The 23,465-nt window shown below is 48.0% G+C and overlaps 1 protein-coding gene across 2 annotated transcripts in view; it reads right to left on the minus strand.

The window, feature by feature from the left end:
- LONRF3 (LON peptidase N-terminal domain and ring finger 3) overlaps positions 1-17,179 on the minus strand; it is a 59,233-nt gene extending 42,054 nt beyond the window's left edge. The window contains exons 1-3 of one of the 2 annotated variants that reach the window (XM_016191417.2): positions 16,027-17,176; positions 11,570-11,688; positions 3,494-3,616 (exon numbers count right to left, since the gene is read on the minus strand). In XM_016191417.2, coding sequence (XP_016046903.1) covers positions 3,494-3,616; positions 11,570-11,688; positions 16,027-16,864 — 1,080 coding nt within the window. In that variant the 5' untranslated portion in view covers positions 16,865-17,176. Of the gene's footprint in view, positions 1-3,493; positions 3,617-11,569; positions 11,689-16,026 lie in introns of both variants that reach the window. The other variant, XM_016191418.2, reaches the window with a different exon arrangement.
- Positions 17,180-23,465: the final 6,286 nt, after the last annotated feature.

Genomic DNA, 23,465 nt, shown 5'->3' on the forward strand with positions numbered 1-23,465 from the left:
CTCTCTAAGAAGCTTCAGGAGGGCATGGGACAGACTTATAGAAATGCTCATCAAATCGGAGGGATTTTCATTAAAACTGTAATCTGCCCAAGAAGATGAACAGAAGGAGGACTAGGGTTCAGGCAGAGAGTCCTCCTTCTTCTTTCTGGCATTGAAAAACCCACTTCCCAGGTGGGTGAGTTAGCAGACTGAGATGGGGAAGTGCTAGTGTCAAGGAAGCCCTCCTGGGAGTGTCCAAGGGGAGCCACCCACATCTGCCTTTTGGGAATTCTCTTCCAAAGAGGGTGATACTCTCCAGTGTCTCCACCCTGAGAGAATGAGGTAGTGGAGAGGAAGTGGAGGCAGAAATCTACAGAAACAAAGCCAAAACAACGACACTGTGTGTCTTTCCTTTACTACCACAGAGCCAGTTTTGAGGCCTTTTCAATGGCTTTGGAAAAGCAAAATGGGGGAGGAGGGCCACTCAATGAGAATAATCTATCCATGCAGGTGAGCATCCATTTTACCTCAGTGGAGGCCTTAGAGAAGTTCCAAGTGGTCAAGAACAAAATGGAGGAAACTGGAGATGATTATGCTGAGTGGCATAAGAGGTGAAGGGCAACTACCAGAGGTTTTTGCAAATATGTGGAATGTAAATGACTAAAACCAGTGAACTTGTAAAAACAAAAAAGGAGGTAGCTAGACTGTCTGTCAAGCAATGTGAGAACTAAGACAGTTATAGAGCTTGGGGGTGCAAAGGCCGGGCAGTACACATTGGGTTAAGTTCACATAGTACAAAGCATAAGAACCCACACAAGGATCCTGGTTCAAGCCTCTGGCTCCCTGTCTGATGGGGGGGCGCTGTCACTTCACAAGCAGTGAAACAGGTCTGCAGTTGTCTATTTTTCTCTCTCCCTCTCTATCTTCCCCTCCTATCTCAATTCCTCTCTGTTCTATCAAGAAAAAAAAATGGCCACAGGAGCAATGGATTCATAGTGCAGACATGATAACCCTGGAAGGAAAAGAGAGATAGAGAGAGAGAGAGAGAGAGGTGGATGAGAGATTAGAGTGCTGAGGGTGGGGGTTCTTCAATTGGAAAGAAAGATGGTGGAGTGTCTCTGAGGTCAGACTCTGAAAGCAAACAAAATTGCATAGTCAGTGTTGGACCACCAATCACTTGACTGTATGACCACTGGAACATTAGTAAGTCTTGGTTTCCTCACTGTCTAGTCTTTTCCATGGGTGGGGGGAGGAGCATGGTAAAACTGAGCCTCACAGGGAACTTGTGGGGAAGGGTTGTTTCATCAGCAAAAATTCCACAATGTAGGGTCAGGTACAAAGGCAGTGCTCTGTAACTGTTAGCTTTTGTCATGTTCATACACTCTATGGATGACACTGAAGATATGAGAAAGGGGCCACAGCTTAGAGCAGTGCATCTCTCCACAGACCTTACCCACCTTCCCAAATCTGCTCAAAGTAACTCCTCAGAAAAGCAGACCCAATTTATCCAGTGGACATTCAAGCACTAATTAACAGGAACATATGCACACCTATGTTCATAGCTGCATCATTCATGATAGCCCAAGACTGGAAGCAGCCTAAATGCCCAGCATCACATAAGATTGCCTAAGGAAGTTATGGAATATATATTCCATGGATACTACTCTGCGATCCAAAAAAGATGATATTGTGACCTTTGGGACAAACTGGATAGAACTGGAGGTGATTGTGCTTAGTGAAATAAGTAAAGAGGTGAAAGACAACTACCATATGGTTTCACTCATATGTGGAATCTAGAGATCTGACTCATGAACTTGCCGGAAAAAAATAATTCAAACAGAAGCAAGCAAACTGTTTGCAAGACTTATGAGAAGTATGGTGGTTATTTGGCAGGTGGGAGGGTAAGGGTACAGAACTTAGTGAGTGTGGTGTGGAACCTTACAATCTTATAACAAACTATTAATAACAAATTAAAAATTAAATTAAAAAAAATGCAAGAAAGAAGGAGGATGAAGAGAAGAAGAAGGAGAGCAAGCCCAACTTCCAGAGATCTGTTCATCCTAATCCATTGCTCTCACTTACCACCGTTTCTGCCTGGAGCCTTTGGGAATCTGTCCTGTCTCTCTCCCTTAAGTTATGGCTTTACCATTGACATTGGGAAAGAAACACTCAGCACAAGAAGACAGAGGTAATGGCTGACTGACAGCCTTTAACTTCCAGGCCTCCAAACCAGATGCTCCAGAAACAGCTGCAAGATAGTAAGCCCCCAAGTCTGTGATTTGATGAGTCAAGGACTCCACTATGTCACACACTTTGTTGAGGTAGCAATCACGTTCTCCCGAGGACCCAGGAGCAGGCCTGCCTCCCTGGAATGGTTTCTGGTCCATAAGGGCCTTCAGTGTGTGAGTCAGCACATGGGTATCTTCCCAGTAAAGACACTGAAGGTTGGGACCCTGCTTGGGGCACAGGTGAAGAGGCCCCACACCCCTTCCAAGGAGGTGGCTGAGGCTGGAAAAGCTGTACCCAGCCATGGAAGGGCTCCACACCCACAGGAAACCCCAAATTTCAGACCCCTCAGTAGCTTTGGGGATCACTTCAGTGGTTGTTTTGTTAGTTTGTTTATTACCAGAGTATGGCCCAGCTCTGGCTCCTGGTGGTACCAGGGATTGAAGCTGGGACTTTGGAGCCTCAGACATGAAAGTCTTTTTGCATCATCACTATGCTATCTCTCCATCAAGCATGGAAGTCTGTATCTTTCTCTTCTTCCTTTTTCTCTTTTTAACCAAAGCACTATTCAGCTCCGGTTTATGGTAGTGCTGAGAGTTGAACCTGGGACTTTGGAGTCTTAGGCCTGAAAGTATCTTTGCATAACCACTATGTTATCTCCCTATGAGACACCCAAGTCTTTTTGCAGAACCATTCTACCATTCTGCTATCTACCCTTTCTCTGGTTTGGTTTTATAATCCCACTGGTCATCTGTCCTCTGCATAAAACAAAACAAACAAAAAACCTTTTCTACAAAAACACAGGAACAGGGACTAGGTGGTAGTGCACCCGGTTGAGCACACATGTTACAATGCACTAGGACCTGGATTTAAGCTCCTATTCCCCACCTGCAGGAGAGAAAGCTTTGTGAGTGGTGAAGCAGTGTTGCAAGTGTCTCTCTGTCTCTCTCCCTCTACCAGCCCCCCTTTCTCTCAATATCTTGCTGTCTGTATCCAATAAATAAATAAAGGTTAAAAAAAAGCATGAGGTTTCAAGTTTGATCCCCCAGCATCTCATGTGCAAAAAAAATAAAAGCAGGATCCACTTGAGCTGCTAGGGTTTACCAAAAGGACAGTGCTTTAGGGCAATTAGTTGGCCCTTGTGTCTCCCTATGGTCCACTTGCCCCACAGAGTCACCCACATACGACTCTTAAATGCCAAGGAGAGTGAGCCCCTCACTGGCCTTGCTGGGGAAGCCATATAGGTAGGAACCAGCGGAAAGTTGGCTGTGGTGTCATCCCTACTCACCCTTTGGGCTTCCGTGCAGGCTAGCTTGTTCTTTCCATCAAGGGACACACAGTAGAGAAACTCACGCAGTGCTTCCTCCACCTTGCCCAAGGTGGCTAAGGCCTGGGCTTTTCTGAAATGGGCCTGCAAGAAACCATACACACTCAGTCCCATCTGCGAGTATTTCATTAGCGCCAATCTGCTCCACCGCCCTGGCCCAGCACTTAGTGAGGCTGCTTTGTGGTGCCAGTGTTAGCCAGGGGGGGCTGCAAGGAGGGTAGAGTGGTGCTTTGAGTGGGTGTCGTGAGGCCTTGGGTTCATTTCCTAGAAATGTATAGAATGAGGGAGGGGTCCTGGGGTCGCAGAGGGGATTCGACATTAGAGCTCTGGTCTTCATGAGGTGGCTCTGGATCTGATCCTAAAGTGGTCGTAGTGGTGCGGGGTGCTATGTAAAAACACATAGTACAAGCGTAAGGGCCCACACAAGTATCCCACTTCAAGCCCCCAGCTCCCCACCTGTAGGGGGATTGCTTCACAAGCGGTGAAGCAGATCTAGATCTTCAGGTGTCTTTTTCTCTCTTCTCTATCTTCCTCCTCCCAATTTCTCTCTGAAATATCAAAAAAGAAACTGAAAAAATGACTTCAGGAGTAGTGGGTTTATAGCATAGGCACCAGGCCCCAAAAATAACTCTTTAGGCAAAAAAAAAGGGGGGGACAGAGAGGTATTTTGACTCTTCAATTAAAACAAAAAATTGTTTTTCAAAGTCTGTGCTATAATGTAACCATCTATTCTGAAATCATTTTAATTCTTTCTTTCTTTTTTTTGCCACCATGATTATCACTAAGTGCCTGCACGATGATCCCACCACTCCCAGCATAGTGAGATGTAGAGAGCTAGAAAGGGAGAAGGAGGTGGCCAGGCAGTGGCACACCTGGTTACTATGCAGAAAAATGTGTGCAAGGACCGGGGGGACACTTCATAAGTTATGAAGCAAGTCTGCAGGTGTCTATCTTTCTCTCCCTCTCTTTTTAATTTTTTTATTATCTTTATTTCTTTATTGGATACAGTCAGAAACTGAGAGGGGAAGGGAGATATAGAGGTAGAGAAACAGAGAGACACCAGTAACACTGCTTCACCACTCATAAATCTTCCCCCTTGCAGGTGGGGATCAGGGGCTTGAACCTGGGTTCTTGAGAACTGTAACATGTGTGCTCAACCAGGTGCACCACCACCCAACTCTCTTTCTCTCTCTCTCTATCTACCCCTTCCCTCTTAATTTCTCTCTGTCCTATCAAATAAAATGGAAAGAGAAAATGGGGGGGGGATGGCCTTCAGGAGCAGTGAATGCAAAGTGCCAGCACTGAGCCCCAGGGATAATCCTGGAGACAAAAAAAAAATGAAAATGAAGGAGGGGAAGGGGGAGAGAGAGGGAGGACACCTGTAACACTGTTCCACAGCTTGTGAAACAACCCCCTCCACCACAATGGGTGAGGACTGGGGAGCTTGAACCCGGGTCCTAGTGAATGGTAATATCTGTGCTCTACTGGTGTGCCACCACCATACCCCTTTACTTCTTACTATGTGTGTTTTCATTTAATTTATGAAGCGGGAGAGGGAGAGGGAATGTGATAGCATCACTATGGCACATGCAATGCAAGGGATGGTACTCGGGAACTTGAACCTGAGAGTTCAACAGTTTATCCACTGAGGCAACTGGTAAAGGAGGCCAAATCAAGTCCCAGAAAAGTGGACCTAAAGGCTGGAATACTGCAGATGAAGATTTGGGGTCTCTGCTTTGGAAATAGTTAGTCGGTCTATTGTAAGTATATTCCGAAGTGCCCCTGACTTTACCAGTTTTTGCCTGAGCCTGACATCTGATATGCAGGTGGACCTAAGTTATTGTCTGGGGAGATGATGTCATGGCTGGAAAAAGGGTTAAAAAGCTGGATCAGGGAAGAGAGTAGCTCCCAAATGTGGGAAAAGTGTATAAATATTGTGGACTGTAAACCCCATCAATTTTATCTGGGGCCCATATTCAGCATAGGAGCCAATGTAACCCCTGTATCCCTGTAGGTCTGAGCTCGCATTGTGTGGTTATGAGTAGGAACGTTCCAAGTTGCACCAATGTCAGGACCCATCTTCCTCAGGTGGTAGGTTGAGTATGTTATCCAACCTCCCTTCGGAGGATGGAACAGTTTCTACAATTGTTGATCCAAATTGAGGGCAAGATCCAATGGGGGCCCACAAAGGGGTCCATTATGTTGTTCCTGATGGAGATGAGTAGCGACAATGGAAAGAGGGATTTATATGCTAACTCCTTTACACCCACCAGGTCCCAGATGCTACCATTATGCTAACTAGACTTTCCTGGGCAGACAACCCCACCAATGTGTCCTGGAGTCCTGCTTCCCCAGAGCTCTGCCCCACTAGCAAAGAGAGAGACAGGGGTATGAATTGACCTGTCAATGCCCATGTTTAGTGGGGAAGTGATTACAAAAGCCAAACCTTCCACCTTCTGCATCCCATAATGACCCTGGGGTCCATACTTTCAGAGGGTTAGAGAATAGGAAAGCTATCAGAGGAGGGGATGGGATACAGAGCGCTGGTGGTGGAAATTGTGTGAAATTGTACCCCTCTTACCCTATGGTCTTGCCAGTGTTTCCACTTCATAATAAAAAAAAAAATTTAAAAAGGATAAATTTAAAAAAGTGATTGGACCAAAGTAAATATCACTAAAAGATAGAATCAGGGGTTGAGACTACAACTGATGTCAAACTCCAAATTCATAACGAATATGCCACACCAGGACTTCTTCAGATAGGCCTTCCTCTTATCTAATGCTTCGGGCAGATACCCAGTCTCATTAGGCGCTGCACAGATGGTTTTCCTCAAGAGGCCCAGGGAGGGGGTGTGGCCACTCTTTAACCTCTGTCGTGGTTCAGTTGGTACTGCAACTACGCCTTTCCCCACTAGGACCTTCAGGAGGCTGCACAAAGACTTTCACTCTCCTGGACTCAGCTCACAGCTGCCAGTCCAGATCAGGGCAGCCAGCTCAGCCCCCTGCGGGGGACTTTGGAGTGCTACCAGTTTGGCTGTGTGACTACACTAGGGCTGAGTGACATACCCCTGCCATGTGGGCATTTCAAAAGAAACAGGTGGTGTGGTACAAACCACCATCTGATATGAACTTGAGTTTATATGCACCTTCTCAGCTCTTCTCCCACCAGTTCTTTCTCTATATTTAATCTATTTATTTCTTTGTTGAATAGAGACAGTCAGAAATCAAGAGGGAGGGGGAAATAGAGAGGGAGAGAGGCACCTACAGCACTGCTTCGCTACTTGCAAAGCTTTCCTTCTGCAATTGAGGACCAGGGGCTTGAACCCGGGTCCTAGTGCATTATAATGTGCACGTAATCAGGTGCGCCACCACCCAGCTCCCCACCCCCTCCCCAGTTCTTCTTTATTGGAAAATTCACTTTTCTGACTTCATCACTTTTCTGAATTCATCCCACTCCGCTGCTTCTCAGCCCACTGAACTATCAGCACTCTTATCCTTACATCCTACTTTTAGGATGAGAGTGAATAAAAAAAAATGTCAAAGAAGGCTTCTTAGCACCCTCCCCTAGGGTAGCTCCCTGATCTGCAAGTCTACCAGACTGTAAATGCTCCCAGTGAAGCCGCTTAACACAATTATTCTCAAAAAGATTTTAATGCCTGGGAATCCCAGGTTCCAAGTTCAGTCCCTGGAATCACCAGAAGTCAAAACTGAGTAGTGCTCTAGTTTAAATAAAAAGGGAGTGGGGAAGAGATGTAGGGGTTTCTGGTACATGATGATAGAAAAAAAAGGACATCAGGGGAACTGGGGCAGTGGCTCAGCCTGTAGAGCACACTTATTATTTTGCACAAGAAACCACGTTCAAGTCCCCAGTCCCCACCTGCAGGGGGAAATCTTCACAAGCAGTGGAGCAGGGCTGCAGGTCTCTATCTTTCACTCTCCCTCTCTATCTCCTCCTTCCTTCTCAATTTCTGTCTCTATCTAGTGTGTGTGTGTGTGTGTGTGTGTGTGTGTGTGTGTGTGTGTGTTAAGATAAAGGATCTTAGTTGGGGATGTTTCACAGACACCTATCATGGAGAGATGAGAGAGTGTACCCATGTGTCAACAACTGTACTGTAAACCATTAGCTTCCCAACAAAATGATAAAAACCAAAGGAGACTGGTGAATTCTAGTGAGTAAAGTATATGTTCCATTAGGAAAAAGAACATGGCTAATGTAGCAAGAGAAGCTACAGGAGCTATGGAGTAGTTGTGTGGTGTTTCCTTCCCCCATATATCCTTCTCTATCTCTGTTTTAGATAGAGACAAAGAGGCACAGAGAGAGTATGAAAAAGACCACAGCATCAAAGCTTCCTTCAATGTAGCTGGGAAATGTCTTTTAACTTCCACGAAAGAAGGAGGAAGGGGTGATGGAGAAAGAAGAGGAGAGGGAGGACATGGAGGAGAAAAAGAGGGAAACCTAGGAGGAGGAGGAGGGAGAGGAAGAGGAGTAAGAGGAGAAGGAGAGTGTGCCAAGAGTTGTGGAATCATGAAGGCACAGGGTCTCAGCAATAACACTGCAAAAATAAGAAATAATTAGGGGCCCAGGTGGTGGCTCACTTCATAGAGTACACATTACCTTTCACAAGGACTCAGGTTCAAGTCTCCAGTCCCCACCTACAGGGGCATGTTTCATGAGCCAAAGAGCAGTGCTGCAGGTGTCTCTTTCGCTCTCTCTCTCTCTCTCTCTCTCTCTGTCTGTCTCTAGCGCTCTATCAACGCAGAAAGAAAATGGGCACCAGAGTGATGAAGCTATATAGACACCAAGCTCCAGCAAATACCCTGGTGACAGAGAGAGAGAGAGAGACAGAGACAGAGAGATAAAGAGAGAGAGAGCAAAAAAGCCATTAGGTGTCAGAACCTAAGTTCAAATTACATAAAATGTGTTCACAGAGCCAGGCAGTGCCACACTCAGTAAAGGGCACATGGTACCATGAACAAAGACCCAGAGTCAAGCTCCCTGTCCACTCCTGCAAGCGGGGGGGAGGAGCTTCACAAGTAGTGGAGCAGTGCTACAGGTATCTTTTTCTCTCTTCTGTTTGTTTTTGTTTTTTAAATTTTATTATTTTATTTTTTATTGTTGTAGTTATTATTATTGTTGTTATTGATGTCATTGTTGTTAGATAGGACAGAGAGAAATGGAGAGAGGAGGGGAAGACAGAGAGAGGGAGAGAAAGACAGACACTTGCAGACCTGCTTTACCACCTGTGAAGCGACTTCCCTCCTGCAGGTTGGGAGCTGGGGGCTCGAATCGGGATCCTTACACAGGTCCCTGTGCTTCACGCCACATGTGCTTAACCTGCTGCGCTACCGCTGGACTCATTTTTTGTTTTTACCATAGCACTGCTAAGCTTTGGCTTATAGTGGTTCAGGGGACTGAACCTGGGACTATGGAGTCTCAGACTTTGGAGTCTCTTTGCATAACCATTATGCTATCTACCCCCTCTTCCCCTCTCTCCTGCATCTCTTCCTATGTCTCTCTGTCTCTTTCATAAAAGAAATTATTAAAAATATGTGTCCATAGTCTATGTCTACTTGTGTGGGAATATTCAGGGAATTTACCACAGGAGTAGAGGCAGAGAGATGGAGAGAAAGAGAGATAGAGAGAGGAAGAGGGAGAGAGGGAGGGGGAAGAGAGAGAGAGAAAGGTATTAGGAGGCACTGTCCAGAATCCACAGAGGGTGTTACCTATGTGTGGTTTCTCTGAATCTGGAAATGCTGTAGCTTCTAATGACACTTTCCTTATAGGCTCCAGATAAGGTTTCCTGGGCCTGGCTAAGCCGAGCTTCTCAGGAGAGTAACCTACCATGAGCAACAAATTACAGGAAAGACCCCTTGGCCAGGATCTCTTTGAACCCTCACAGCATACCCTTGTGGTGACCAGTGCAGACAGTCAAAGAGTAAAGTGACTTTCCCAGGGTCTCCTGGCCAGCAAGTACCAGGCATGGGCTGGACTCTAAATCTTTCAAGCAAAGCACTGACAAGTGGCTGTGAGATGAGACTTTGCCAGCTGAGAGCTTCCCCACCTGTCTTCTGCAACATCTGCCTATGTGATACAGATGTTTAGGGACATGGGCAGGCTGATCAAGGATCTTAAAGACTTACACTGAGGGCCAGACAGTGGCACACCCAGTTGAGTATGCACATTGCTATGCACAAGGACCCGGGCTCGAGCCACCACTCTGCACCTGTAGGGCGAAAGCTTCATGAATGTTGAAGCAGGGCTGAAAGTGTCTTTCTTTCTTTCCTACTCTCCCTTCTCTCAATTTCTCTCTGTCTTATCAAATAAAATAGAAAGAAAAATCAATAAAGATGGCCACCAGGAACAGTGGATTTGTAGTGCCAGCACCAAGTCCCAGTGAGAACTCTAGTGGCAATAGAGAGGAAGAAAGGTAGGGGGAGAGAAAGAAAGAAAGAAAGAAGGTGAAAAAGGGGAAAGAATGGAGGGCAGGAGGAAAGAAAGAAAGAACTCATACATGGTTGGGGACAAAACATAGTGATTCTGTAAGAGACTTTCATGCATGAGGCTCCCAAGTCCCAGGTTTAGTCCCTAGTGTCACCAAAAGCCAGAGCTAAGCAGTGCTCTAGTCTCAGTCTATGTCTCTTTCTGTATCATTCTCTCTTATCTCTCTCATTAATATAAATAAATAAAAATATTTTTTAAATAAAAGACTCACTGGCCCAATCAATCAGCCAGAAGTCCTTCCTGGGTGTGTTATTGGAGAAGCATCTGGAGAAGCATTGCAGTGAGCTTTCCTTCCCCCTGCTTACTGTCCCTGGAATTAATAACAAATATCTGTAATGCAATGTGCCAGACACTGTCCTGAGCATCTTCCATACAATCCTTTCAACACACCCTGCTAGGTAGCTGCTTTGAAAATTCTTCTTTGGGGCCAGGGAAGTAACTCATTTGAATAATGTGCTACCTTGCCATGTGTGTGACCCAGATTTGAGCCTGGCCCTCACTGCACTGAAGTAAGCTTTGAGAGTGTAATCTCTTACTTGCTTGTACCCATTCTTGAGCTCTCTCTCCCTCCCCTCCCTCTCCGCCTCTATTCAAAAAGAAAGAAAGAAAATACACATGTGACCACGTGCAAGGACACAGGTTCAAGCCTCTGATCTACATCTAAAGGGAGGAAGATTCAGCAGTGGTGAAGGAGTGTTGCAGGTCTCTCTCTCAAAGAAGGAGAAAGAGAAAAAGAAAGAAGAAAGAAAATGAAAGGAAAGAAAGGGAAGGGAGGGGAGGAGAGAGGAGATGAAAGCAGAGGAGAGGAAAGGAGAGGAGAGGAGAAGAGAGGAGAGGAGAGGAGGGGAGGGGAGAGAGGGGAGGGGAGGGGGCTGGGCAGTGGTGCACTGGGTTAAGCGCACATAGTGGGAAGTGCATGGCACAAGGATTCTGGTTCAAGGCCCCCGATCCCCACCTGCAGGGTGGGGGTCACTTCACAAGCAGTGAAGCAGGTCTACAGGTGTCTATCTTCTTTCTCTATCTTCCCCTCCCCTCTTAATTTCTCTTTGTCTTATCCAAAGAATTGGGGAGGGGGTTGGCCACAGGAGCAATGGATTCATAGTGTAGGCACTGAGCCCAAGCAATAACCCTAGATAAAAAAAGAAAGAAAGAAAGATAGAAAAGAAAAGAAGAGAAGAGAAGAGAAGAGAAGAGAAGAGAAGAGAAAAGAAAAGAAAAGAAAAGAAAAGAAAAGAAAAGAAAAGAAAAGAAAAGAAAAGAAAAAACTAGTCTGTATCTGGAAATACCTGGTCACTTTGATGGACTTATAAGAATTTTAAAAAGAGAGATAGAAAGATTTGGGGTGGGGATGAGGATCCCGTTCCCTTGCTGGCCCTAAGTCACCCTTCATGACCCTCCCAACTCCTCAGTAAAGTTTTCTCCTGGCTCTGCTCCAGTGTCCCTGAGCCCAGGGAGGCAGCCAGCCCTGCTACCCTGCCTATAGTACACCCCTTCCCATTCTCTCACCAACTCCCCACTCTGCCACCCCACACTCACCTTGAAACCCATTGGGCGTAGCCTGCATGCAATCTCGGCATCGTGCAGTGCATCCTCGTGTGACTCCAGGGTGAAATAAATCTGAGACCGGTTGCTATAAAGCAAGTGATCATTTGGAGCTGTCAAAACAAGAAGAGAAGAGACCCTCATAAGTACGGAGACCATCAGGCACAGACACAAAACCCAAAATGACACCAAACCCTCATGGAGACACATTACCTAGGGCTTTCCCACTTCCATTTCCAACTCTGACTATATTGCCCTCCCTAGCCTTCCTAGCCACTGTAGGTCTAAGCTTCCCCAACCATTAAGAAAAATTAGAGTGGGGGAAGTTTCAGATGCTACCATGATGCTATCCTGACCTCCCTAGACAGAAAACTTCACCAATGTATCCTGTAACTTCATCTCTCCAGAGTTCTACCCCGCTAGGGAAAGGTAGAAACAGGCTGAGGGGTATGGATCCACCTGCCAACATCCATGTCCAGTGCAGAAGCCAGAACTCCCACCTTCAGCATCCCACAAAGAATTTTGGTCCATATTACCAGAGGGAGAGAAATGTTAGTGGAAGATGACCAGAAGCCTCTTAATTCCAATTCTGTCAGGACTGAGAGAAGATTTTAAAAAGGGAAGGACACTTGGAAATAGTGATAAATGTAGGGATGATTTAGAAAGGAAAAGAAGACAGGACCATAGGAAAAATGGGCAAATATATAAAAATGTAGTTTTAGAAATACTAGTCAACCCATATCTGTGAGCTTAGAAGAAGTACAGCAGTTTCCAATGGAGGGAATGGGGATACAGAACTCTGGTGGTGGGAACAGTGTGGAATTATACCCCTCATACTTCAAACTTTGTAAATTAATATTAAATCACTAATAAAATTTAAAAAAATAAACACACATGTTACCCAAGATAAAAAATAAAAATGGGGTGGGGGTAGGGATTCTGGAGAAGTAGGGCCACGGACCAGCAAAGGACTTGCATGGTCAGATTAGATGTCGGGCAATGTCATAGCCCTTAGATTGCACATGTTACCATGTGTAAAGACTCCATTTCAAGCCACTGTCCCCCATCTGCAGGGAAAAGCAGTGCTGCAGATATCTCGCTCTCCCTCTTTCTCCCCCTCTCCCCTCTCAACTTATGTCTATATCTAATGAGTAAATAAATAAATGATATACTTCTTTGTAAGGAGTAAGAATATAGAAAATATAAAAAGGAGGGCGGAAGGGAGGGAAGGTGGGCATAGAGAAGGAAGGAAGGGGGCCTGGCAGTGGCACACCCAGTTAAGCACACACATCACCATGTGAAAGGACTAGGGTTCAAGCTCCAATCCCCCACCTGCAAGGGGGACACTTAACAACTGGTGAGGCTAACTGCAGGTCTCCCTCTCCCTCTCTCTTCCTCCCTCAACTTTTCCTGTCAATGTCTCTCTGTACTATCAAATGATAAATAAAAATGAATTTACAAAGAGAAGGTTAAAAGTAGGACTTTTGGTCCACTCTGCATTAGTTTCTTGGAGGCCTTGTGGTGTCAGTAGTGAGTCAATGACAGCAGAGAGGGGACCCTGGCACCCTGCTATGTGGGCGCATTGACTAGGTCCTGGCAGGCTGACTTGAAAGTTGAGACCTCAGCCACAAAGACCAGGGAGGCAGAAGAGAGAGCGCCAGGAAGACAAGTTCCAGAGAGTCTGCTGAAGACATTAGCATCAGAACCATCTACAAAGCCCAGCACAGAAGCTGTTTCTGTGGATAAAAGAAAAAAAAAGTGGAACTGTGTGTGTGAAGAAGACTGCAGGAGAGAGGGGAGGGGTGAAACTGACTATTATATGTCCTTTGGCACTAAATGGATGGGACTGGCAGTGACTTTGCTTAGTGAAGTAAGAAAGGAAATGAAGGACAACTATTTGATGATTTCACTCATAAGTTAAATACAGAGCACTGAAACACATGAACTTGAAATATATATATATATATATATATATATATATATATATATATATATATATATTTATATGACCCATATCTATGACCTAGGGAGAACTATGATGGTTACTGCTGGAAAGGGCTGGGGGCACAAAACTTTGGTGGTGGGAATGTTGTGGAATTAGACTCCCATTGTCTTATAATCTTGTAACACACACACATGAACCGATGAGCGTGCAAGCCTTCTGCCTCTCATTCTAGATAGCCAAACGTGAGTGGACCTGGGTGAGCCTCTGGGAATTCAGTGAGGTTGGCTGTGAATCATGAGATGCCAGGGCTGGTTTGATCTGTGCCAACTGTTTGTTTATTTGTTTGTTTTTTGAGACTCATGACTTCCAACACAGAGGAAATGATCTGAGCCATCTTCCAGCACAGAGACCTTCTCCTGTGGGAGGACCAGAGACTGGTGTGGACATTTTCACTGAGACTGTCTGCATGGGGGTTAGCCAGAATTCCAGGAAGGACTCCCATGATAGGAAGAACAGAGAGGAGAAGACAGTCTTGAGCATGATGGAAAGGAACGGTACCTCCCTAGGAGATCTGGGTGGAAGTGACCTCCACTATCATTTCCTTATTGCTCTGTTCTTTCTCAGGCTAGAACAAGCTTTTATTTAATTTTTTCTTTGGGGGGTGGTGATCTCCCAGCACTGTGCCAAGGACATGCTTGACTGCCCATTATGTGTTTAGTCACTGGCAAAGAACATATATTACTTTCTCCCTTTTCCTTTCCCCAGTACCTGCCTGCTTGCTGGAGTTGCAGTCCCCCCCCCCATGTGGCTGGGGTGGGTGAGGGGGTTCCCCTGTCCGTTAGATACCAGCCTTGCCAAGTCAACCCCTAGCAGTCTACTTCTTTCTTCCACTACCTGTTGTAGGCTGGGTGGTAACTCTGAACATGGAGAACTGAACCCTTGGTGGTGGTGGTGAGGGGAGGATTCCCCACACAGGGCGGGCACCCTTGAATGATGCCAGAGCCGGGTCTGCACAGCCTGGCTGCCTCTTCCCTGGCACATTAGGCCAGACACCACGCCCTTTTATCTGAGCTCCTGGCAGTCTCTGTCAACCAGTTGGTGACAGTTGAGTTGTCACTTCCTGGGTTAAGACATAAGGGGTGGGGGAGGGATTGCCGGAAGGAGGGGGGCCAGTCCCAGGGGGAACTCAGACATCTCTGTTCTCAGGCAGGAGTGGAGCTGCCTAGGTTGCCCTCTAAGTTGCAAAGCCCGGCTCTCAGTGGTATGACACCCCCTTTGTAAGCAGCCCAGAGTCCTGCCGGGAGGGAGAGGGAGACCCCAAGCAGTAAGTATCCTAGTCTGATCGCCTGCTGGGATCTGGAAACAGGGATTCCAAGCCAGGGTGCTGGCTGCTGGGGCAGAGTAGGGCGGGGAGGGGAGGGGAGGGGCGCGGCGGGGGGGGGGGCAGCTATTTCAGCTGAGGAGCGTGTGATAGGAAGCGGTGACAATGAGTCACAGGGCAGTGGGGCGCAAGAGCTCTCCCCCCCTCCAGCTCTCTGGCGGGATGGTTTCAGAGCCCAGCGTGGCCCACTTCGGTTACCTCAGCCATTACACAATCCAGCCAGCCCGCGCAGAGGAGGGGCCGCTGGCCCTGGCCGCTGGCTGCCCTTATGCAACCAGTGCTCTCCTGACCTAATTCCACGCCAGACCCACCCCACCCCCAAGCCGCGGTCCGGCTCCGGGAGTCCAAGGCGGCCCCTGGCTGAGCAGGAGCTGCGGATGGAGAAGCCCGACGGAGCGTCTCGGGGCCACCAAAGAGACACCCAGGGACAGGGTGCTGGAGTGACATGGGTGTGAAGTTACTCTGCTGGCTGGGAAGGGGCAGAGGAGCAGGCAGGCAGGTGGAAGAAGGGATGCAGGCAGGCATGCCAAGGGACAGGGAGGAGGGGACACAGACGGTGACACTGGGAAAGAAACAGAAGAGTGCCAAAAAGGCAAAGAGAGACAGAGTGACAGACGGAATGAGAGAGAATGGAAGGCATAAATATGGAACTTGACAGGACACACACACACACACACACACACACACACACACGGGAAAGGGGAGAGGGAGAGGGAGAGAGAGGGAGAGAGAGAGAGGGAAAGGAAGGGAGGGAGAGGGAGAGAGAGAGAGAGAGAGCCAGAAGTGGCCACACAAGAAGATGAGGGAGAAGAAGGTGGAAGAGGAGGAGGAGGAGGAGGAGGAGGAGGAGGAGGAGGAGGAGGAGGAAGAAGGAGGAAGAGGAGGAGGAGGAGGAGGAGAAGGAGAAGGAGAAGGAGAAGGAGAAGGAGAAGAAGAAGAAGAAGAAGAAGAAGATGATGATGATGATTGATGATGATGGAGGAGGAGGAGGAGGAGAGACAGAATGGACATGGCAGTAAAGGGCATAAAGTCCCAGCCTGAACCCTAGAACACCACCCCACTCCCAACAGCGGTCTCCCGCGCCCCACTCGGTCCAAGCCATCTGCATCTGCCCCGAGGGCTCACCTAGCCTGACAGCCTCATTGTACTTGAGCAGGGCCGCCTCCACCTGCCGTTCCCGGTACAGCCGGTTGCCCTCGTGCCGGAGTTGTGAAGCCCGTGCTGGGCCGGGGAACAACTTGCCCAGAAGCCCGCTGAGCACCACGTTGACCCGCAGCGGCGGCAGCGGTGGCGCTTGCTGCCCAGCTCGCCGGGCACCGCGCGCCCGCCCCGCGGTCACCAGCAGCGCGGAGAGCTTGACCCCGCACAGCGCGCAGCGCCGGTCTGCCGCCCGCCCGCGTTCCAGACACAGTTTGCAGAAGGTGTGGCCGCACGACAAGGACACGGGATCGGAGAGAAACCCGTGGCACTTTCGGCACTTGAAGCCATCCCACATTTCGGTGGCCTCGCTGACCGGGGCTGCCCCCGCCTCTTCCCTGACCGCAGCCTGGCAGCCCGCGTCCTCGGGAGTCGTGGGCGCTGCCTCCTTGCCCTGTCGGACATTGTCTGCCAGGCAGCGCACTAGCTGCTCCAGCTGCTCAGCCACCAGCTGCTGCCTCTCAGACAGCTGTCGGTACACCTCGAGGGCTTCCCGGAGGCGGCCCCCAGACGCCAGGGCGTCAGCCTGTGTGAGCAGAACTTTGCACTCAGGCGTCGAGGACCTAGGGGACTGCTCTGACTCCAGCTCCCGCGTCGAGAGAGGTGCGGGACCTGCGGTAGCTGACTCCAGCTGGGGGCCCGTGTCTATGCCGCCAGCCGCTGATGCCACCGGCTCGGCCAGCTCCACCGGCTCCTCCAGCTCGAAGTTGTTGCAGCTGGGCTCCGTGGGTAGGCTCAGCATCTGGCCAGCCCGAAAGGGATCCATGGGGAGAGGGTCCCACGCGGGACACAGGCGGCTAGCGGCCGGGGACGCAGAGGGAGGGGACAGCCAAGCAGTGGTTGGAGGGGCCCGGAGCTGCCGCGCTCGGATCCCAGCCGCGCCTCCACTAGCTCCATACCCTCCGCCCCGTGCCGCCTAATAACTGTCTTGTCTCAGCAAAGTGTTATATAAAACGGCACCACGTGACACGCTGCCACGCTGCTCATTGGCCAGCGGCGGGGAAATTGTTACAAAACCAGACAGTTTTGTAACAGTGTTGCGCTTGCTTCTTTTGGCTTCTCTTTTCTTGGCTTCTTTCGAGCTTGTTTGTGTTTACACTCCGCCTTATTCTCACCCCCCCCCCACGTACACCCCCGCTTGTGATGCGCTTCCCTTTGGGGAGAGAAGGGAGGGGAAAAACATCAGAATCAAACTCAAGAATCTTTCTTTCCTTCTTTCTCTCTTTCATTTCTTTCTTTCTTTCTTTCTTTCTTCCTTCTCTCTCTCTCTCTCTCTCTCTCTCTCTCTCTCTCTCTCTCTCTTTCTTTCCTCTAGGGCTCTCCCAAAACTCTCCAAAGCCTCTCCCAGACCACCTCCCACCTCGCCAGCAAACAGGTACTCAGAGGCCTCTGCTCCTTCTGGCCAATGCCTCCCCCTCTTCCCCCAGCCCTGCGAGGGAACTCCCGGACCTCCTGCCACACAGCCCACTGGGTCTTTTGGGACACGGATGGGTCGCCCAGCCGGAAGCGGTGACAGCTTGCATGAGACGTGAAGGGAACTGGGGGGGCGGGGCGGGTTCCCCAGGAAGCCCCCTACTGTCCTCAACCCCAGCCGGGGTCCCTGAACCCTGTAAGCATAGCTCCAGTCCCTGACCACCTTGCCCAGGGAGCTTCTCCAGCTAGTGAGAGGGGTTATCCCCTGGGTCAGTGCGAACCAGGCAGAGAAGTTGGGTGGTGCTTGCTTGCTTGCTTGCTAGCAGGGCATCTGGAAGATGCGCTCCCTGGCTGCTAGCACACCCTCTGGGAGCCTGGATCACTCACTTCTCCCACCCCTCCCCCTTTCCCTTCTCACTCCCACCGAGGAACCTGCTACAGAAAACCTGGCGAACCCAAATTGGGGGGTCGCACCCTCTAGATGGGCGCAGCTGGGAGAACGCAGCCAACTTGGTGGGGGGGGGTGGATGCGTAGAAGGCTGTGTGTGTGTGGGGGTGCTGGGTGGTGGTGGTGTGGGAGAATGGCAGGATCCAGAACTCAACTCTGGAGAAAGTCTGGCTCTCTGTACCCCAAGTTCCCTGCTCTCTCAAGCGCACAGTTCTTCCACCTGCACAGCCAGGGACTCACTGTACCCAAGCCTGGGTGTGCCAACTCCCCAACACAAGGGGAGCCTCCTGAGTTCCTAACTCACTTCTAGCAGGCCGGCACCATTGCCCTGGTCTGTCTACCTTCCGCCCCCGCTTTCGGGATGGGGACCATGCGCTCTGATGAGCAGTCACGCTTTAGAGACTGGAAGGATTGCAGGCGTCTCCCACAGTCACGCTGCTCAGAGGAGAGAGGTGGGGCCCTGGCTTGCCTCTGGCTGGGTCACTGGTTCTCTGGGCTGTGCCAGCAGCATAGCCCAGACCAGAGAGCCTCCCGGGAGACCCAAAGGAATACAGTTGGCTCCTGCTGTGACCACTTTACAGTCCAGTGACATTGGGTGGGTAACCTCAACCCTGGAAGTTGTGTTGGTGACTTCTGCACAAACATCACAGATGATATTAATTGGGATCTTTTCGTGTGTGGGGGGGCATGGGCCTCCTTTTTTAATTTATAAAAAGGAAACATTGAATAAACCATAGGAGAAGAGGGGTAAAACTCCACACAGTTCCCACCACCAGAATTCGGTATCCATCCCTTCCCCTGATAGCTTTCCTATTCTTTAACCCTCTGGGAGTATGGACCCAAGGTCATTGTGGGATGCAGAAGCTGGAAAATCTGGCTTCTGTAACTGCTTCCCCACTGAACATGGGCATTGACAGGTCAATCCATACTCCCACCCTGCCTCTCTCTTTCCCTAGTGGGGAAGGGCTCTGGGGAAGCAGAGCTCCAGGAAACATTGGTGGAGTTGTCTGTCCAGGGAAGTCTGGTTGGCATCATGCTAGCATCTGGAACCTGGTGGCTGAAAAGAGTTAACATACAAGGTCAAACAAATTGTTGATCAATCATGAACTTAAAGGCTGGAATAATGCAGATAAAGAGTTGGGGGGGGGGTCCTCCATTTTGTTGATAGCTAGTAGGCATATTTTAGTTATATTCCAAAGGGCCTGTGGCTATACTGGTTGTTTTTTTTTCCCTGAGCCTGAAATCTGATATGCAGGTGGATCCAAGTTATTGTCTGGGGAGATGATGTAATGACTGGAAAAGGACCAGAAAGTTGGATCAGGGAAGAGAGTAGCTCCCTAATATGGGAAAGGGGTATAAATAGTGTTGACTGTAAACCCCATCGATTTGGGCTCCTTCTTTAGTGACTCTTCTGGTGGCAAATGCCCCCTTGAGCCAAAGCCAGGTCCCAGCTACCAGGTGTTGTACAGGAGTCTCAAGAGCCTCCCTATGTTGATACAGGACAGGATGGAAGACTCTAAGGATAACCTGGAAGGTGGAACACAGGGGAAAGGGAACAGGAGAAGAAACAGAAGCTCAGGGTATAGCCCAGGAACTGTGAGGTGCCCTTAGGAAAATTTAGCTTGGTGACACAGGAGGAGACACAGTGAATGAAGTCTTGGGCCCTCAAGCATGAGGCCCAGAGTTCAATCCCTGGCATGCCATGTGCCAGAGTGATGTTCTGCTTCTCTCTCTCCATCCCTCATTAATGATGATGATGACGGTGGTGGTGGTGGTTGGCTTGTAACCCTGGCTTTTACCCTTACTGAGTGTGGCAAATCAGTCAGGATTTCATTGCATTTCATTTCACTTTTTTATTGTTGTTGTAGGTATTATTGTTGTTGTTGTTGATGTCATCATTGTTAGATAAAGGCAGAGAGAAATGGAGAGGGGAGGGGAAGACAGAGAGGGGAGAGAAAGATAGATATCTGCATTCCTGCTATACAGCCTGTGGAGCGAATTCCCTGCAGGTGGGAAGCCTGGGACCTGAACCAGGATTCCTACTCTAGTCCTTGTGCTTTGTGCCACATGCACTTAACCTGCTGCACTACTGCCCAACTCCCTCATTTCATTTCATTTCATTTCATTTCATTTCATTATTTCTCCCAATCCCCAAGTTTCCGTCCAGTTCTCACCTTGTGTGGCTCTATTCCAAGGCCAGAATCCACGACACCATCTCAGCCACTGAAGTTCAAAGGCTTTGTCCCTCAGAACTTAGACTGGGTTTGGTGTATTGCACCAAAGTAAAAGACTCTGGTATGGGGACGAGGGTTCAGGCCCTGGAATATGAAGGTAGAGAAGGACTTACTGGGGTTGAATTGCTATGTGGAAAACTGGGATATGTTACACATGTACAAACTATTGTATTTTACTATTGACTGTAAACTATTAATCCCTCAATAAAGAATTTTTTAAAAAAGGCTTTGTCCCAATGTTCTATGTCTGGGGTGCTTATGCTGGGGAAGGGGTGCACAGTGCAAGATGGTTGGCTTCTTTATCAGGCTTAGTCCTGAGCCAGATTTTTTAAAATTATTAAGCCACTTCCTTGGCCAAGTCTTATTATATTCTATTCTGTTTTTTCTTTTCTTTTCTTTTTCACAGCACTCCTCAGGTCTGGCTATGATAGTACTGGGGACTGAAGCTGAGACTGGGACCTCAGAGTTTCAAGCATGAAAGTCTTTTTGCAACCTTCTACATCACGCAATGACCTTGGGTCAATACTCACAGAGGGTTAAAGAATAGGAAAGTTATCTGTGGATGGGAGGGGATACAGAGTTCTGGTGGTGGGCACTGTGTGAATCTGTACCCCTCTTATCCTATGGTTTTATCAATGTTTCCTTTTTATAAATAAAAAAGAAAGTCTTTTTGCAGAGCCATTATGCTGTTTCCCCTGGCCCACCTGTTCTAGTTTTCATTCTATTTTTTATGTTTATTTTTAGAATAATTATTTATAAGGCCATCATCACACAGGTGTGATTTCTCATTCATGGCAGGTGTCTACACACCACTTCCACCACCAATTTAACCAGATTTTGAAAATAAGGAAAACAGGACTGGCTGGGAGGTAGAGGAAATGCCTATGCCAGGCAGTTATGGAAAAACTAGAATTTTGGGACCCAGCAAAAGCAAAAGGACCTGAGTTCCAGCTATGGGTCCCCTCCTGCAAGGGGTAAGCTTTACAAATGGTGGAACAGTGCTGCAGGTGTCTTTCTTTCTTTGCCCACCTTCTTCTCTGTCTCTTTTTCAATATATTTTATTTATTTTTAATGATATATATATAGAGAGAGAGAGAGGCGGGGGGGAGGACAGAACAGCGTTCAGCTCTGGTTTATGGTGCTGTTGGGGAGAGCCTCAGGCATGAAAATCTTTTGCATAACCATTATGCTGTCTCCTCAACTCCTTCCTGTCTCTACTATAATTTTTCAAAAGAAGGAGGAGAAGAAAACTGACCACCAGAAGTGATCGATTCTTCGTGCAAGCACTGATCCCCTTGTGATAATCCTGATGGCAAAAATCAGACAAACAAACCTGGGTCTCTTACTACCTAAGGGGAGCTTCTTCTACCTTTCAATTTCTACTGTCGTTGCATGAGTTTCTGTCCACAGTCATTTAGGCTGCTGTATGCAAATATATAGGTAGACTGGAGCCCAAATCACCAAGCTGTGTCACCCAATTCTGGATGTGAGAAGTTCAAGATCATCAAGGGTCTGTAGATAACCATCTTTCCACTGTGTCTTCACAGGGCAGAAAGGACAAGGGACCTGATTATACTCTTGCTTAGTGGCACTATTGTCATTTACCTCCTAGTGGTTCCATCTCCAAATACTATGACTTTGGAGACTTTACCCCCAGATCATTTCCCAGATCCAGAGTTGGGACCACCTTAGCAAGTAAACCTCCCTTCTATCCTTAAAGTAAATATTTTTAAATTTTTTCTTTATTGGAGGATCTATTACTTACAGTAGACAGTAAAATACAATAGTTTGTACATGTGTAACATATCCCAGTTTTCCACATAGCAATTCAACCCCACTAAGTCTTTCTCTACCTTCATATTCCAGGACCTGAACCCTCCTCCCCACACCAGAGTCTTTTACTTCGGTGCAATACACCAAAAGTAAAAATTTAATGGTGTCTGCCACTTCTCATAAAGTTGCTTCATTTTCCCAAGACATTTCTTCTCCATTGATGAAAATGTTTTGGTTCCTTGTTGAGAGAGAGAGAGAGAGAGAGAGAGAGAAAGAGAGAGAGAGAGAGAGACCATAGCTCTGAAGCTTCCTTCAATGCAGTGGGGCCTGGGCTTGAACCGGGGCTGTTCACATGGCAAAATAGTGCACTATCCAAGTGAACTATTTTGCCAGCCCTATGAGAGAAGTTCTTCTTGAGCTGTGGTTGATAGATGTGGCCTCAGAAAGACAAGCTTGCTCTCTTTCATCAGATTTTTCTCTGTCACCTAAGCTATAGTCAGTTTTTACAAATGACAAAAACAGTGTAAGTTCTCTGCTTGATGGGTAAATAAACAAGGATACATAAACACCCATTTCACATCTACAGACAACTAATTCTTGACAAGGGAGACCAGAACATTAAACGGAGGAAGCGAAGTCTCTTCAACAATAGTACTGGGAAAATTGGGGTTGAAACGTGCACCAGAATGAATCTCAACTGTTACATATCACCGCCCACAAAAGTCTCCTCCAAATGGATCAAAGACTTGGACATTAGCCCAGAAACCATCAAATACATAGAAGAAAACAGTGACAGAATGCTCCAAGATCTATGATCCGGAAATGTCTTTGAAGAGAGTCTAACAGCAAGGAGAACAAAAACAAGAATAAACCAGTGGGACTCCACTCCCAGCTGGTCTCTCTGGGTTCCAGGGGAGACAGAGGGAAGGCTTGAGTCCAGGGCGGCATCACAGTCACTTGTCTCACTTGGTGTGAGTTTTGGGATGTGAGTCCTTTGCCAAAAGGCTTGCCCTTCTTTCAAATGAAACCTCTGAAAGCCACATCAACCTGTACCTCAGTTGCACCTCTGCTGAGCATCCTGAATATAACAGACACTGCAGGAAAGGGAACTAGCACAATGATTCAGCAAAAGACTTTCTGCCTGAGACTCTGAGGTCCCAGGTTCAATCCCTGGCACCACCAGAAGCCAGAACTGAGCAGCTGAGCAGTGTTCTGGTCTCTCTCTCTCTTTCTCCATATATCTCTCTCATTAAAAAAATAACTATATATACATATATATGTATATATGTATCAGGCACTGCTTGTTCTCATGTGGGAGTACATATGTTCCGTACCTGGTCTTGTCTCACCTTGCCAGGCAGATGAGAAGCCCCACAAAGGTGAGGACTAATGTCCTGCATCTTTTCCCTACTCCTCTTGCTCCTCAGAGAACATTTGAACAGATCCTTCTGAGCATAGTAGTGTGTATTCCAGCCCTAGACGGGAACAGGAAGAAGTTT

The sequence above is a fragment of the Erinaceus europaeus genome, chromosome X (assembly GCF_950295315.1).
Source record: "Erinaceus europaeus chromosome X, mEriEur2.1, whole genome shotgun sequence".
Lineage (NCBI taxonomy): Eukaryota > Metazoa > Chordata > Mammalia > Eulipotyphla > Erinaceidae > Erinaceus > Erinaceus europaeus.